Source organism: Anticarsia gemmatalis, chromosome 10 (assembly GCF_050436995.1).
Source record: "Anticarsia gemmatalis isolate Benzon Research Colony breed Stoneville strain chromosome 10, ilAntGemm2 primary, whole genome shotgun sequence".
Taxonomy (NCBI): domain Eukaryota; kingdom Metazoa; phylum Arthropoda; class Insecta; order Lepidoptera; family Erebidae; genus Anticarsia; species Anticarsia gemmatalis.
In genome coordinates this window covers 10,523,833-10,539,767 of record NC_134754.1, presented here as the reverse complement: position 1 = coordinate 10,539,767, position 15,935 = coordinate 10,523,833, and the positions used below count along the sequence as shown (strand labels likewise).

At 35.9% G+C, this 15,935-nt stretch overlaps 4 protein-coding genes across 4 annotated transcripts in view; 3 read left to right on the top strand and 1 right to left on the bottom strand.

The window, feature by feature from the left end:
• Positions 1-5,783, top strand: part of Tsf1 (Transferrin 1) — a 29,511-nt gene extending 23,728 nt beyond the window's left edge. The window contains exons 12-15 of the mRNA XM_076119081.1: positions 331-409; positions 898-993; positions 1,772-2,034; positions 5,444-5,783. Coding sequence (XP_075975196.1) covers positions 331-409; positions 898-993; positions 1,772-2,034; positions 5,444-5,536 — 531 coding nt within the window. The 3' untranslated portion in view covers positions 5,537-5,783. The remainder of the gene's footprint in view (positions 1-330; positions 410-897; positions 994-1,771; positions 2,035-5,443) is intronic.
• Positions 5,715-7,031, bottom strand: LOC142975930 (succinate dehydrogenase cytochrome b560 subunit, mitochondrial-like). The gene is made up of 4 exons (XM_076119088.1): positions 6,935-7,031; positions 6,790-6,852; positions 6,478-6,707; positions 5,715-6,119 (listed from the first exon to the last, which is right to left on the bottom strand). Exons 2-4 carry the CDS (start codon positions 6,810-6,812, stop codon positions 5,833-5,835), a joined length of 540 nt encoding a protein of 179 aa, XP_075975203.1. The 5' UTR covers positions 6,813-6,852; positions 6,935-7,031; the 3' UTR covers positions 5,715-5,832.
• A 418-nt stretch (positions 7,032-7,449) lies between these two features.
• Positions 7,450-11,099, top strand: LOC142975933 (acylphosphatase-1-like). Its single transcript, XM_076119095.1, has 3 exons — positions 7,450-7,669; positions 10,116-10,225; positions 10,792-11,099. The coding sequence occupies exons 1-3, from the start codon at positions 7,535-7,537 to the stop codon at positions 10,907-10,909; spliced, it is 363 nt and encodes a 120-aa protein (XP_075975210.1). The 5' UTR covers positions 7,450-7,534; the 3' UTR covers positions 10,910-11,099.
• Positions 11,100-12,216: 1,117 nt separating this feature from the next.
• Positions 12,217-15,047, top strand: Ktl (BTB/POZ domain-containing protein Ktl). The gene has a single exon (XM_076119087.1). The coding sequence runs from the start codon at positions 12,250-12,252 to the stop codon at positions 12,949-12,951; it is 702 nt and encodes a 233-aa protein (XP_075975202.1). The 5' UTR covers positions 12,217-12,249; the 3' UTR covers positions 12,952-15,047.
• The last annotated feature ends 888 nt before the right edge of the window (positions 15,048-15,935 follow it).

Below are 15,935 nucleotides of genomic sequence, written 5' to 3'. Positions count from 1 at the left end.
AGTAAGGTGGCGCATGGAAAATTGGAAACTAGCATTCCTCTTCGTTAAAATTGTCTCATTATTAGACAGTGAATATCAGTCTAAAACATCGTAAGACAGAGTTTTAGTAAAAAGATCTTTCATTAAAATTAATATCAGTAACAAGAGATAATAATATTTCCTAACTACACGTTTCATATTGTATCAATTACCCCGTCTTCTAACAATGATCTAATAAACAAGTTCTCAAAGAACCTATTGTCTGAACATCACAATGCGAAGTTTCAAAGTAGGAAGGTACATATTTCTCTAAGAAACTTCGTAGTAGGTACGTCAATATTCTTGTTACAGTGCATCAAAAACTTGGGCGATTTCTTCTCGGGCGGTTCGTGTTTGCCCGGAGTCGATAAGCTGCAAAACAATCCTAAAGGTAAAGTATAAGGAAGAAAATTGAGTTTCTGAGTCCTGTACAACTTTATATTACGTCAATATGTTTGTTGTTCTTTTTATTTTCGATTTATAGCGTAATATTGCTTGATTAGTACCTACTTTCTTTTCTGTTGTTACTTGATTAGTACTTTCTTACTTAGCTAACTAATCTTTTATGATACCAATTTGAAGTAGAGAAAACAAATTTTAACAAATGTAAAGGAACACTGGATGTTTTTAAAGCGAAAAGATAGGATTTTTGACCTTACATACTCAAACTAATGCAAATTCCGCGAAGTAGTAGTTGAAAAAGTCATCACGTGGCTTCCCCTATGAAGGGATATCGCGGGTTCGATGCCCGCACTTCTATTTTTCCGATTCACGAATTATTGTTCCGGATCTGGTTGTACCTACCTACTCATTTGTGTTCGTTTTTGTAGTGTGTTACATTGATTATTTAAAATGTATCCTTCTGTCATTGCTCCATAGGCGAGGACGTATCCAAGCTGAAGAAACAATGTTCCGGAGACAACAGTCCATTGAAATGCCTTCAAGAAGACCGCGGTGATGTTGCTTTTGTTTCAAGTGAGTATTTTACACAGGACTGCTCACCCAATTTTAAAACAGTAAACTATTGTAATTAATCATTAATATTAATCTCTTATCTTTACATAAATAGGTGTCGTGCCGCTCCAAATAGATTTCGTTATCTTCTCAAAACTACAATACTAGATGGTTTCAAAGATTTAAAGGTAGATCACAGATCAGTAAAAGAAATATCAATTTGAAACATTTTCTAAGTAGAGAAATAGGTAGTTATCATATTCCCTACCAAGCTTCACGTCTAAGTGAACCTAACAATATTTTTGAAAGCTGTTACATATTCTGATTGAACTGAAACTACTTTCACGGTTGATTTCATCGATAACATTTATAACACGATCGCGATGATCCGACACTGCTTAAGCGAGGCAATATTCAGAACAGGTGACATTCGAGGGAATTTTCCCTTAGGGAAATCTCGTTACTTGCCATAAAATTTTGGGTAAGTGCGGATACAAATTCCTAATAGTACAGACATTAATCCATAACAAAATAATTTATGAGTCTGTAAGGCAATCCTAATCAACACTTTTAAGAATAGCAAGACTCTTAGACAAAAGGACTTTAGGTAATCACTTAATCAGTAAGCTAACTGCCAGTTCATGCTTTAAACTTACACACTATGGTTTCGAAGAAAAAGAAATGGAGAGGTTTACTTTTCAACAAAAAACCGCGAGTAGTAATCGTAGTAGACTGGATACGTAAGATAAGATAACATGTGACTTGTCTCATTATTCAAACTACGAATTGTTTCCTGCAGGTGCCGATCTATCAACCCTGGACTCCTCACAATACGAATTGCTCTGCCTCAACCGTCCCTCAGGAGGCCGGGACTCCTTTTCAAACAACGCCACATGTAACATCGCCATGGCCCCGGCCCGCACTTGGCTAGCCGCTAAAGACTTCCTCTCAGACGTCTCTATAGCTCATACACCATTGAGTCTTGCACAACTGCTGGACTCAAGAACTGATCTTTTCAACATCTATGGAGAGTTCTTGAAGAATAATAATGTTATTTTCACTGTGAGTATAAAATTTTGTATTGCGATTTTTATCAGAAGAATAAAAAAAGAAAAGTATCATTTACATAATGCATTTATTTCAAAAATTCTGTGTATTTTTGTAACCAGGGTGTTGATAATGTATCATAAGTTGGAGAAAAGTCTACATGTAAAAAAGGTCTTGATACTCAGATTTCATATTTATTATGTGCGTGTGCTCTGAGGGCCACTCTCTCGAATTTCTTTGAAAACATGTTCAGGATTTAGTGAACATTCCCAAAGAATTGTGAAAGTTGGAACCAGATTTTGTGAAAATCAAATAAGGGAATTATGGGCTTTAAAGTTGGACCCTCAATCCGCACATAGAGGATTGAGGGTCCACTTGTACCGGATAAACTAAGGGCACTAAAGAAAAAGTCTTTACGCCAAAATGTAAGATAATGCCAAGCAAAAATTGCGGACACAAGAAATTACAAGAAAAACATTGTATTATTTTCCATACCTGCGTTCAAAATGGACCCTCACGTGGAAAGATTATTACGCTTATAATAACAAAACCATTAACTTTTGGCTACTCTTTGAAACCCTATATTATAGTATATAAATTGTGACATTTTGTGAAAGAAATAACAGATCACGATATCATGTTGGTTAAAAATTATGACCTAGTTAAAATTCGGACCCTCAGTCGTCCACTTTTTGGTTTTCGTTTTGTTTCGCTTAACGTATGATAGCTAACAAAAACACAAAATTATCTCCTTTTGTAGAGAAAAAAATGTGCTACAAATACAGTACCATTGGTTAATAAAAACATCTTTTATTGTATAAGAAAATCAATTTTAATTTAGTATGAAAATAATGAAATAGGGTGACAACATTTTGCATAACTTACTAAAAATTATTACTAAAAATAGCTTTTTCAGAATGTTTTTTTTTAAATGTCTAAAATTTGTAATGGAAGCAGCGTTGGACTTCATTTTCATTTATTTTGAGTTTGATTTCCTTGAACGCGAGTGTCTTGCTTGTACAAAGATACGATTGCACACAGTGGCGGATTTGCCCTAAGGCCCAGTAGGCCCAGGCCTAGGGCGGCACTTCGTGACAAACAATCGGGCAACTGCGAGTCGGACTCGCGCACGATGGGTTCGGAGAAACGTAGAAGCCCACCAGATTTAGAAATAATGTATAGAGCATTGAGGCAATTCCGACAGGCGGACAACACACAACGAAACGGCCCTCATGGTTGTTTTTTGGGGATTTTTACTGGATCGCATTAACGCCACAAGTAAAAAACTTCAGAGTGTGGATATTGACATTACCATTGTCATAGAACTGTACATTTTGTTGGAGAAACAAGAGAAAAATTCGATTATTTTGAGTTAAAAGCCAGTAAACTGTCCTTCGTGCAGGAATATGAAAAAGATTTTCGACGCGTTCGAAAGCGTAAGCTGCTTCCTGGTGAAATAAATACAGGTGAAGAGACGGAACACAAAAGTGGCCGAGAAAATTTTAGAATAAATACCTTTTTGGTAATAATTGACACATTGTCAGAAGAACTAAAAAGGCGCCGGGATGCATATAAACTGCTCTATGATAAATTTTACTTTATTATTAACCTGACGAATCTAAGCGTCTCAGAAGTCGAAGAGAAGGCCAAAGCATTGAAAATAATTTATCCTACTAACTTAGAAGAAAATTTTACAGAAGAATGTCTTCATTTTCGTTCTCACTGCAGCATAAAAAATGAGGAGCGAAAGCGTGCAGTCAGTTTATTGAAATGGTTACGAACTGAAGGTCTTGAAATCATTTACCCAAACGTGGACGTTGCTCTTCGTATGTGTGTGTGTACACCTGCCAGTAACTGTACAGGAGAAAGATCGTTCTCTTGTTTGCGCAGAGTCAAAAACTATTTACGCACCACAATGACGGAGCAGAGGTTAAACGATCTTGCCCTGCTTAACATAGAAGCTGATTTTTTAACCAAATTAGATTGCGAAGATTTGATAAATAATTTTGCTGCGCTTAAGTGCAGACGAGTTGTGTAACATTACGTAATACAACTAAGTAAACAATTAAGTAATAAATCCTATGACCTTTTCAAATGTTTTATTGATGTAAGTATCTAATCATCCCTAAAACCTCGGAAAATACTTATTATAAACTAGCAGCTTATAGTTAACATTAATTAATTTGTTTAAACAATTAAAAGACTGGATATAGTTAGTCAATTCTTTATCGTCAATAAAGAACTATGTGTCCAGTCTACATGTATGATGGGTTCTGAAAAAGGGGCGGCACAGGGCATGGGGCCTATAGCGGCTAGGACTGCAAATCCGCCACTGATTGCACATTAAATATTTATAAATGCATTAACGTAATTATCACTGTTACATAGAACTCGCAACAAATCCTTATCACCAATCACTTCCGATGCACTCACATAAACGATATTGCTTACTAAACTAATAGCGACTATTGTGCAACACAAAAACATCACTCAGAATTAACACTACATTAAAAATTAAAGGTGGGCAAAAACAAAATTAATGTCACCCTACCCACATACATTCATAGTCAATTCAGTGTAAATTTAAATTTGTTGTTTTAACGTAATTATTATTATTAACAAATTATATCAATTTGTTGCACATTTTTTTCCACAAAAGCAGACAATTTTGTGTTTTTGTTAGCTATCATACGTTAAGCGAAACAAAACGAAAACCAAAAAGTGGACGACTGAGGGTCCAAATTTTAACTAGGTGATAATTTTTAACCAACATGATATCGTGATCTGTTATTTCTTTCACAAAATGTCACAATTTATATACTATAATATAGGGTTTCAAAGAGTAGCCAAAAGTTAATGGTTTTGTTATTATAAGCGTAATAATCTTTCCACGTGAGGGTCCATTTTGAACGCAGGTATGGAAAATAATACAATGTTTTTCTTGTAATTTCTTGTGTCCGCAATTTTTGCTTGGCATTATCTTACATTTTGGCGTAAAGACTTTTTCTTTAGTGCCCTTAGTTTATCCGGTACAAGTGGACCCTCAATCCTCTATGTGCGGATTGAGGGTCCAACTTTAAAGCCCATAATTCCCTTATTTGATTTTCACAAAATCTGGTTCCAACTTTCACAATTCTTTGGGAATGTTCACTAAATCCTGAACATGTTTTCAAAGAAATTCGAGAGAGTGGCCCTCAGAGCACACGCATATTATTTATTTGTTGATTAAACTAGTGACAACATTACTCAGCACTAGATAATGATTACAAGTACCTAGCCATAACACTGCTTTCATATTATCTTTTACATACTTGGATTATTTATTATATCTATAGGTTATCTCGCAGATTAAAGATGACACAATTACGTTCAAGTGCAAAGTGAAAGACAAACAATGATAAACTTTATATTCATTTATTCACAGAATGCTGCCAAAGGTTTGGCAACCACCGAGAAATTGGACTTCGAAAAATTCAAGCAAATTCATGACGTCATCTCTTCATGTGATGTCGCATAAATTATCGTCGACATTTAGCTTATAACTCTGTTTACTTGTAGACTGAAACTAACCCACTAATAGATTGTGTATTTACTACTAATGAGCATCATTAAAGATGATTTTATATTATGCAATAATGTGAAATGTAGTAAAACAGGTCTTAAAAATACTAACCAAAAAAATAAAAAATCTCAAATCTAAGGCTGATATAACATTTTTATTACATCACAATACATTTACAATAAATAAATAATACCCAACTGTTTTTTTTGCTTTTATTTTTGTGTAACTTGTTTCCTTATACTTATTGATGATTATAAAGCAGCTAAGACCAGTGTGATAACAGCTGCGAGTCCCATGATGCCATAACTGGTAGTGTAAATCTCCTTCATTGCCAGACCCTTAGCAGTGTCCCAGTACAGATGCCTGACACCATTAGCAAAGTGGTAGCCAAATGGTGCAGCAAGCACTACCTTTGCCAAGAATAAAGTTGCCGGTGACAAATTCATACTCTCAATGATGGAAATGTAGTGAGAAATGTCATGAGGCAACACCAAAGCTCCAATGCCCAGCGCACTGAAGTATCCCGATAGCATAATACCTAAAACAAACCACACCATGTTTATCAAACAAGAAAAGGTGATAAACTTCATTTTTTGTGAAGTATGATGAATGGTGTTATGAATTCTAAACCTTTACAAATACAAAACAATTTATAAAAAAATTACTACAAAAGTATAAAAAGGCTTGGATGCTTTGTTTTATAATGACACATGCTAAACCGGTTTTGATGTAATGTATGTCATTGACCAATGTTGAAACATTGTTTCACCCGCTAAGTACATTGGACTCAGTACAAACAAATTTAAGTGATAAATCAATATAATAATCTTGATGAATGTAAAAGGCAAACATGCTAAAGTCAACAGCACATTAAAAATAAATTTAATCAGCCTTACCTGTGGCTCTATGGGTAATGGACATCATGGCGGGCAATGGGAACGCATAGATGGTGAGATGTGGCGACAATGGACGCTTGAGACGCTCATTTCTGATATCATGATGTTCCACCTTGGGCTCTTCGAATTTTTTGATAACAATTTTTGGTGTAGCCGCCTGAGCGTAATTTAGGCTCCCAAGCATTGAGGGAAACCTGTTCAAGGTGGTTAGCACCGGCTTGCTGCCAAATCTGCAATTTATATATTACATTAGTATGCAATGCTGCTGCAGCTTGACAACCTAACCCCTATTACATAATTTTGTCAACATACCTCGTACAGCCGAAAAGTGCCATGTTTTATTCGCAAATAATTATTTAACACTATCGTAGGCTTCTGAAACAATCGTTAGTTGTTATTAATAACTAAAACGAACTATTATTTCGCAATAAAAACACAAACAAACTATATTCCTCACCACTGAGTCTGACGAATTTTGACAGATTGAATATATTTACTTTCACTGTCAAGTCGAAATTATCATGCCAAGGGCGACATTGAAGTCGATTTCTGATCTGGTGACCAATATAACACCCGTTGATCAAACAATAGGCATATTTTTATATGATGAATAGGTACTAAATATTATTTTTACTATAATTCTAGCCCATAAACCTACATATAAAAAATTTCACTGGATATTTTTTTAAATTAATTCCTGAAATGCTTAGTTATTAACTGTTAGTAAAATACCGAACGAACGAATCTCGTGCTTCAAGTAAAGTTCATAACACGCTTCTTTTCACGCAGTAACAGTAACATTTTATTATCTTTTATAGGTAATTTCATACTATAATTACTTATAATAATAGAAATTCTACGTAAATGTACATCATAAGGGTTCTGTAAAAAAGTAATGGGGCAGTAATTCATTGACTTATTCAATTTATGATTGAAATAAAACCGAAACAAGACAAACATTATGGAAACGGAGTGTAACTGTCAAATGAAAAGAAAATGCGGATTATCTCGTGAAAGGAAAATTCAAAAAACATTATAATATAAAGAATATTCTCAAATGCTACGTGTCTTAGCTATAACAGCTGTTGCCAGTGTTTTAAGAGCTAACCACTGCACAGTTGCTGTTGCAATGACTGCCAAAGCTGTAGACTTCGAAGTATTTGGCCGGGTCCAAGGAGTTTTCTTCCGGAAGGTTTGTTATTTAACTTCTGTATTATATTATCTGTATTATATAAATTTATTAAGTTCATCATTTTTGAAGTAATCTATTCGATTAACATACCTCAGATTAATACATTTGGTAGAATCCTATACATTGTTCCTTTTAAAAATTAGTAGAATATAGTTCAACATAACACAGTACCTATGCGGTATTTATAAACCTCTTTGAACATCAGTAGAATTGAAATTATTTCGCTGTATATATCTCTGTTACTAACAATTTATTGGTTTTGAGTATTTCAATTGATGTTTCATCACATTATTTTAATAATAGTTGAGTTAGTTTTATCTTCCCATGAAAATACTAATAAATTTAAGCTCTAGATCTATATTTATGGCCCCCACGTATCACTACCCCAATTTCGTTGATTTAAACTAATCAATGTGGCCAATAAACATTATTTTATGAACTTACCACTAGGTAAGTAACTAAAAACTTAGACTAAGATTAAAAACTTACTCTAAGATTTTAGACAAAGTACAGGTCTTTAAAATATTAAAATTGATTAATAACATGCTTTCCTTGCACTGATTCTATACATTTGTAACACAATTTTATGACATCACATCAGTTTTTGTTCACTTACTTTGTAGAGTTGCTATCATCATCAGCAGCTTTCTTTGAAACAATGCAAAGCATTTTTTGCTTCGTAGTTGTAAAATTTTACAGTTCTGTGTTATGTCATATTGGGGATGTAAAAGGTGGGTGGATATTAAAAAACCTGAAATGAGATAGCATTACAAATATGCTAGCCATTATAATTATCTACTTACCGGCTTTTTAGTACACTTCGAGTTATAGTTGCCATTGGATCACAAGTTTCCTCTGTATGTATAATTTAGGTACCAAGAATATTTTATCTGGTGTGGGGTTATGGAAGCGCAAGTAGACTAGGGCTATGGGGTATAAGTGTTGAATTACTTATCCAATAGAAATAGATCACATAACAGGAAATATATGAGAACAATTCATGCCAACCAACCCTCATACTTCAAAGTGGTTGAAACCATATATTTCAATTTCATAATTTTTCTTACTAAAAGTGGTAAAAAAAATATGGAAATAAAACAAATTGATTATATTGTTTTGAAGTAAAATTAAAATAAATAGATTCTTAAAAATGTTTTGACCCCTACTGAGCATTCGCCGTTATAATCGCCTTGAGCCCAGCCTGTTTTTATCTCGTCTGTCTGCCCTCCAAATCCTCACGCATATTGCAAATTTAGTAACTTTTATTAAAAAAACATCTATGTCATTTTATTTGCTTAAAATCAATTTTAAAATGTTGTTCTGCTCTCCCTCTTCAATCGGTTCCTCATTCCTAAAGATTGTTGCTTACCTATTAAACGACAGTCTCCATCGATTTATTTTATAGGCAACTTAGAAATTTCAAACAACCTAGATAAACATCAAAACAACAAAGACCATTATAATGCGTCGATAACATCAAAATAGGTCGCGTAATATCGTAGGCCACACGTATCCCGAACGCAGCATTTGTCCCCTACAATACGCCGCTAGAATTTCTAATGAAACCTCTTTCTTCTCTTAAAAAAGTCACGTACGTCACTATTGACTGCCAATAACGTCAAATGGTGAAATTCTTCATGGGAGTTTCGTCCAAATCAACGACGGGTTGTGCAAAAAGTAGTTCTCCCCGGCCCACAGCCACTGGGTCGGTAATTCACATCCATACAAGCAGAGAGCCGCCACATCGAAGTAATTTAGGTTTACACAAGAGTGCAAGCCGCATTGGCTTACACTCTCAAGTTCCGGGAACAGTGGATTCTCTAAGAGCTGTCGATTTCGAAGTTTTTGGCCATGTCCAAGGAGTAAATTTCCGAATGGTACTAACTTTACTTTATCATATTTCGCGTAAATCGTTTGTGAAATATAATTGCTATAGAACTGTTCGTACACCCCAAATGAAATTTACAAAATTCTCTCCAAAGCTAAAAATACGTTTATTTCGGCAAGTAGACTATAAAAAAATATTTAGTCATGGGATGATACCTAATCTGTTTGCTGATGTTTCCTGTGAGTGGAAGCGACTATAAGGTCTTTACGGGAACAATACGCGGTAACACCCGTCATGTGTATGTTGGTCACGAATCCACTTATCTCCGACTCGGATGCGAGACGTACAAAGAAAAATACAGACGTTAACTCTACGCCTTTTTAAATTTTGATACTTTTTCATTCGTCAACAGGCTTTATTCGTGACAGCGTATTTTTTTTCGAACACCCGCATTTACTTAATTTGGTTGTGATCATCAACTCGTGTCATTTTTTTAATGATGTAGATTCAATGATAAACGTTTTCTCACCTTGTTACCTTGGGATTTTCCTCGCATTGGATATAAGTACAATAAGATAGTGATAATATTTTCAACGTGAATTGTTCTTTGTCCCTCAGTACACTAAGCAAGAAGCAGACAGGCTGGGCCTCAGAGGTTGGTGCAAGAATACAGCAGAAGGCACCGTGCTCGGACACATGCAGGGCCCATCAGAAAAAGTTGAATCTATGTGAGTATATACAGCTTTGTTTTCACATTCAACATTAATTTAGTATTAATAAAAATTTGACCATAAGCCAAAGCACACATCCAAAATAGCCCCGACGCTCATCAAAGAATATCTCAATCATAATCTTCAAAAATCCTCTTCTACGTCAATACTCTACAAATAGAAGGTTTCGATAAACTTTACGCAGTTTAGAGACCGGGATAGCTGCGAAACAAAAAAATATAATATCATATTTCATCTTCTGTCCAAAACTTCAGGCATTGTTATTATACACCATTTCGTCGAGGAAAAAAATTTGCAATCAAGAATTTCCACAACACCCTGCGGCGAATCTCATTTAACGATAGTAGGCAGAATTTCGCAACTCGAGTCAAATAGATTTGTAATTTATACTAAATGCTCGCCCTACTTTTATCTCGCCGCGATTAATGTCGACGTCACCGACTGCTCTTAATGAATACGAACCACGATTCATTACTGTGTTACACCACCATGCTAATGAACTACAGACTCTTTTATTAAGTTAGTTGTAGATTCTAGATCTCTTCTTCACTTTATATTTGCAGGATGCAGTGGTTGAAAACAAAAGGCAGTCCAACCAGCACCATACAAAAGGCGGAATTTAGGAATCAAAAAGAAATAACCGAATATACTTTCCAGGATTTCGGCATCCGTAAGGACTAAATATCTTGCTAACTTTGTTTTTACGCAATTAAATTGCCTTAAAATGAATTTTCAAGTAATAATTAATCCTACAAATTAATAAACCTTGTGATATTTGGGAGTGTTACACCCATGACTGTATTAAGCGTGTAGTATTGTTGATAAATAATTTATTTGCTTCGTTCTAAATACACTCGAAACAAACCAGTAACATCTGTTTTTTCATGAAACCCCAACAGCCGTACATTAAATTATTAAAGTTTATTAATTATGCCGTGTACAACATGGCAAATGGAACAAAAACTCGACAGGAATTTTTAATTACATTTAGCTCTCGCGTCAACCTTCATCTCGTAAATGTGCAGAAAACAAAAGCTTATCTCCCGAGACCGTAATAAAAGGCCTCCACTTACTCATTACTCTAGTAATCAGTAAAAACTCTCAGCTCACGGGAAATTCCATTTTATGGGATGCTGATGCCACTCCGGGAAAATCTAATCTCATGCGATACGAGGGGACGGAGGTCACACGTCAAACGTTTCACCAACGAAATAAATCAAATTTAGTTAACGCGTCCCCTCTGAGAGAGTGATATCGTTCTAAAGTAAGAGTACGTCAAGGCTCTATTCCGCTGAATACACGATTTGTCATTCTATATCGACTTCGAAAATAACTCCACACTGGAGGGAACCTACAGGTGGTTTGTTTCATAGTTTATCGAGTATTATTATTTGATTGAGATATTTTTGTGCATAGCTACAGGTAACATTGAAACGTGTTGCTCGCCGAGGTGAGCCTACAATTTTCAGTCATGCGAGAAAGGTGAGAGAAAATATTAAAAATAATGTGTGGGGTCGCCAGTTGAGCAAAAAAGTTTATCTGAAAATATGTACCTTGGGACGCATCCCATTAACGCTTAAAGGACTTTCGAGGTATTCTGTTAAATTTTGTATGAACTTTATTTAGGTAGGCATTGAACGAGGCGTGTTGTCAATATTTCAGTAAAACTTTGTAATCATCTTCACGCCGAAGTTTCGTGTGCAAAAGCCTTAACTGTCACATGTCGTAGAACAATTTTGTAATCCCATTTATTAAGTCTATAAAGGACGGGAAACAAATATTACATTCCAACGAATCAAAGAATTATATACCATCTGTTAGCTAACAATAGACGTCGACCTTGAAGGCTTTTACGGAGGAGTTTTCCCTCGAAAGGGTAGGAAATAATTACGTTCGAGTCAGTAACCCGGGCGTGCGTTATTGATGGGCTCGCGCGGCGGCGCCGAGACGCGCGGTAAGTGGGTCAGGGAGGGAGCGAGGGACGCGCAGTCGCTCCGACACTGCGCGCTCAACCCTCGACCATGGCGGACGCGCCGCCCGAAGTTCTCGAGCTCAACGTGGGCGGCGTGCATTACGCCACGACGCGCGACACGCTGCTCCGCGAACCCGACTCGCTGCCCGCCGCCGCGCTGCAAGACCCCGAGCACCCGCGCGACGCCCGCGGACGGATCTTTTTCGACCGCGACGGTGTTCTCTTCCGCTATGTTTTGGATTATCTCCGGGACGGCGGCCTCGTACTTCCGGAGAGCTTTAGGGAACACAAACGGTTAGCTCGGGAAGCGAAGCACTATAGACTTGCGGGGCTGGAAAGCGCAGTTCGGGACTCGGATCCACGTCCTCCGAACCGTGAGCGAGGCTGCATCACCGTCGGCTACCGAGGCAGCTTTGCTTTTGGCCGCGACGGTCTCGCCGATGTGAAGTTCCGCAAGTTATCACGTATCCTCGTCTGTGGGAAGGTGAACCTCTGCCGTGACGTGTTCGGAGACACCCTCAACGAGTCCCGAGACCCGGACCATGGACTGGCAGACAGGTACACGTCTCGATTCTTCTTAAAGCACTCGTTCATTGAGCAGGCATTTGACATGCTGCAAGAGAACGGGTTCAAGTTGACCGCGAGTTGTGGCAGCGGCACCGCTGGCGGAGTCGCCGAGCTGAAGCCTGGCATGGATTCAGAAGAGAATCGTTGGAATCACTACAACGAATTCGTATTCGTGCGTGAATAAATATTGCGTTCGCTCTGAATGTGATAATCATCTGTTGATTAGAGTGGCGCTTAAATAAATAATGTTTCGATCGTTAGAGGAATGTTTAAGGGCATTTTTTCTTAATGCATCTTTCTTGTATCCGGGAGTAAAAGTAATGTAACTTTGAAATTCACTTAAAGTCGTTCGCAATATTTGCGTAACCGATCAAGCTTAAAATTAAATTTTCTCGTCATTACTTTAATGACTTGTATCGCCGTCGATCAGTAAGTGATCGACTAGTAACGAGATGATAGAGTTTGGCGTAAGGCCGTTAAAAGAAGTTCAAGTAAATAAATGTTTAATTATTATGTAGATAATGAATCCTAAATTGTAATCATGTAACAAATAGGTAGTGTTAAATGTAAAAATATAAAGTATAGTAGTTAATTACCTCCTCTAGGGCTAATTTCGTGTACTGTGTACCTATTTCTATCGTGTTTTTCAAATTATTTTATAATCGATTTATAAATCAATGATGTTTATTATTGTATTTTGAAAATACTACGTGGGCCATCATTTTTGATATTAAAATATGCCAAATTATGATATAACAGTTATGTATAACGAATTTTATATACCTTGTAGCTCTGAGTTACACATTGTTTCTGGATTATGATATATTTATTTAGTTGTACTTAGGTACTTTGTACCGCGTGATGTGTTGTGATGAATTATTTAATTTCCTCCTTCTCGTCATGTAGATTTAAGAAGATAATTGGAATTCGTGTAGAAGTTAAATGCAAAATGAGCGCGTGTGAAATGTACCTTTTAAATAATAGTTTGTTTATAGTTCAAAGTATGTACATCTCGAGTGAATATAAATTGTAGCGAGAGCATAAGAACGTGAAACTTTTATGTAACAAGTTAAAGACGCAATTATGAGTTTGGAAGTATCGGCGCTGTTCGGAGGCCAAGTTGAAGGGAAATATTGTCGCGCGCGGCGCCCAACTTTAGATCGTTAGCATACGAATTTGTTTGACTACCATATAGTTTGAATTGTTATATTTCGGCGAGTACTTCTGTTTCTAACGTTGCTATGTCGAGTTTAAGCGATCGCAGCCATATCATTAGATATCCTAGATATTTTAAGCTCAACTTCCATGTTATCTTCCCGCTTATATAGGTAGCAATATTCCGTAGCCGATTACCTCATTGTGATTGATGGGTGGGAGCCGAGACAAGTGCTATCTCAAGTGCTAAACTGAATAGGAGTCTAATAGATAAAGGTGTCAACATAATGCATGTAAGACGTTGATTATGCGCTTAATATTTATAGGTAAATAGCTGCCATTTATAATCTGCAGTTAGTAAGAATAATTATAGACATTATTGTTGATATTACTTTAACTTTTCGACGAATAAAATGTTTTGCTGTGATGAGAGTCGATTCTGTAGTTCAAATGCTGAATTTCAATGCGCCAATTTTAGATAAAGACTAGTCAAGGGAATTTTCTTTATAGCTACTTTTCGAGCGGCTGATACCGAGGGAAAAATTTACTCTTTTCATCCAACTAATTCGACAGCTCTAGATAAATTTGTCGAATAAAAAGTCTGTCCTTTTTTCTGATCGCAAAAGAGACGCGATGAGAGAGTAAAATTAATCTACCATAGAATCGACTCTAATATAAAAATGATTACACAAAATGATATTTGGACCTAACTTGATGAAATTACTGCTATTGTGTGAGTGTTATTACTTTGGCAATATAATCGTTTGCCTTGTATCTATATTTTCGTGTATTGAAAAATAAAATATATTTAAAATTTCGACTACAAGACGTAGTAATAAAATTCATTAATATATTAATAGTAAGTAAACTTATATTTTTATTAAAAAATCATAATGTAACCGACATTAGAGTAATGTACCAAATTATGTTAGAAAAATATATCTATTGTGTTTAGAAACGATTAGTTGAAATTAGTGACGATAATACTTTATTTTGAACGTTTTTCTTCGACTATGGATACTTTAAGAATCCGTTGTGATGTTATATTTTAATATTTCCTAGTTATTTGTCTGGAGAATAAACACAGTGTTGGACCTGGACTCGATTACTATTGTAGGATTTCTAAAAGAATAGTTTTGAGAATAAATTTAGTTAAAAAAACTACATGTTTTATTTTAATCCTGCTCCAAAAACCTACATCTTCTAAACACTAATATAAATTAACGTAATTCTTTCAATGATAACATGGCAACTCAAATTACATTTATTTTAATTTGCAACACCAGCTCCGCGCGTTTCGGGACTCATTTCCTTTCGGCAACTGTGCTAATACCTAAATATTTACCCACAAAAAGGTACACAATGTAAACGCACGCCAATCGTCAGAAATAACTGGCTATTGGATAGCCTCCTAGTTAATTGAATTTCTCGAATAACTTAGCCAATTTCGGGAAGACAGATATTTAATTAGACTAGAAGTTTGTTCCTCACATAGTTTTGTTATTGCAATTCTGTCAGTCTTGTGTAAGGACGGGTTAGTTGTATTCAATAAAACAATTGCTGTCTAGCCGTTGAATCATCAATCAGGCCAGGGAAGGGGACCATTAGTATTTATTTAACGACATAAATAACTTGTTTTTCAATCGTCCGAATAGGATTATTATCATAATGTCACTTAACATACACTACAGACAAAATAGATCGTATCTGTGTCAAAGAATCTATGTTTATCTTAAAAAAAATTGTTTTGCATGTCAAAGATACAAAGTCAACATAAAAGCAACACTTTTGATTCTATTTTTAATCGTCGAAAAGACGGTTTTCCAAGCTCTCTCGAAACATCACAAAGCGAACCACGTTCCTTCCATAAAGGCAGTGACAACCCAAACTTCCGTAGTATTTGTGCGTCTAATATCATTATACATTAAGTAGGATCACAAATCCTGTATATAGCTAGCGATTATGCTAATGTCCTTCTCCGTCGATTACTGAGCGGTCTATGGGATGGATTCT

Excerpts from the sequence above, each read along its gene's own strand:
- LOC142975930 (XM_076119088.1), bottom strand. The coding sequence starts at position 6,812 with ATGGCACTTTTCGGCTGTACGAG. Across the intron at positions 6,708-6,789 it reads GCACTTTTCGGCTGTACGAG|ATTTGGCAGCAAGCCGGTGC; the intron begins GTATGTTGACAA and ends TATAAATTGCAG. Across the intron at positions 6,120-6,477 it reads CATTACCCATAGAGCCACAG|GTATTATGCTATCGGGATAC; the intron begins GTAAGGCTGATT and ends GGTTTGTTTTAG.
- LOC142975933 (XM_076119095.1), top strand. The coding sequence starts at position 7,535 with ATGCTACGTGTCTTAGCTATAACAGCTGTTGCCAGTGTTTTAAGAGCT. Across the intron at positions 7,670-10,115 it reads AAGGAGTTTTCTTCCGGAAG|TACACTAAGCAAGAAGCAGA; the intron begins GTTTGTTATTTA and ends TTTGTCCCTCAG. Across the intron at positions 10,226-10,791 it reads TCAGAAAAAGTTGAATCTAT|GATGCAGTGGTTGAAAACAA; the intron begins GTGAGTATATAC and ends TTATATTTGCAG.
- Ktl (XM_076119087.1), top strand. The coding sequence starts at position 12,250 with ATGGCGGACGCGCCGCCCGAAGTTCTCGAGCTCAACGTGGGCGGCGTG.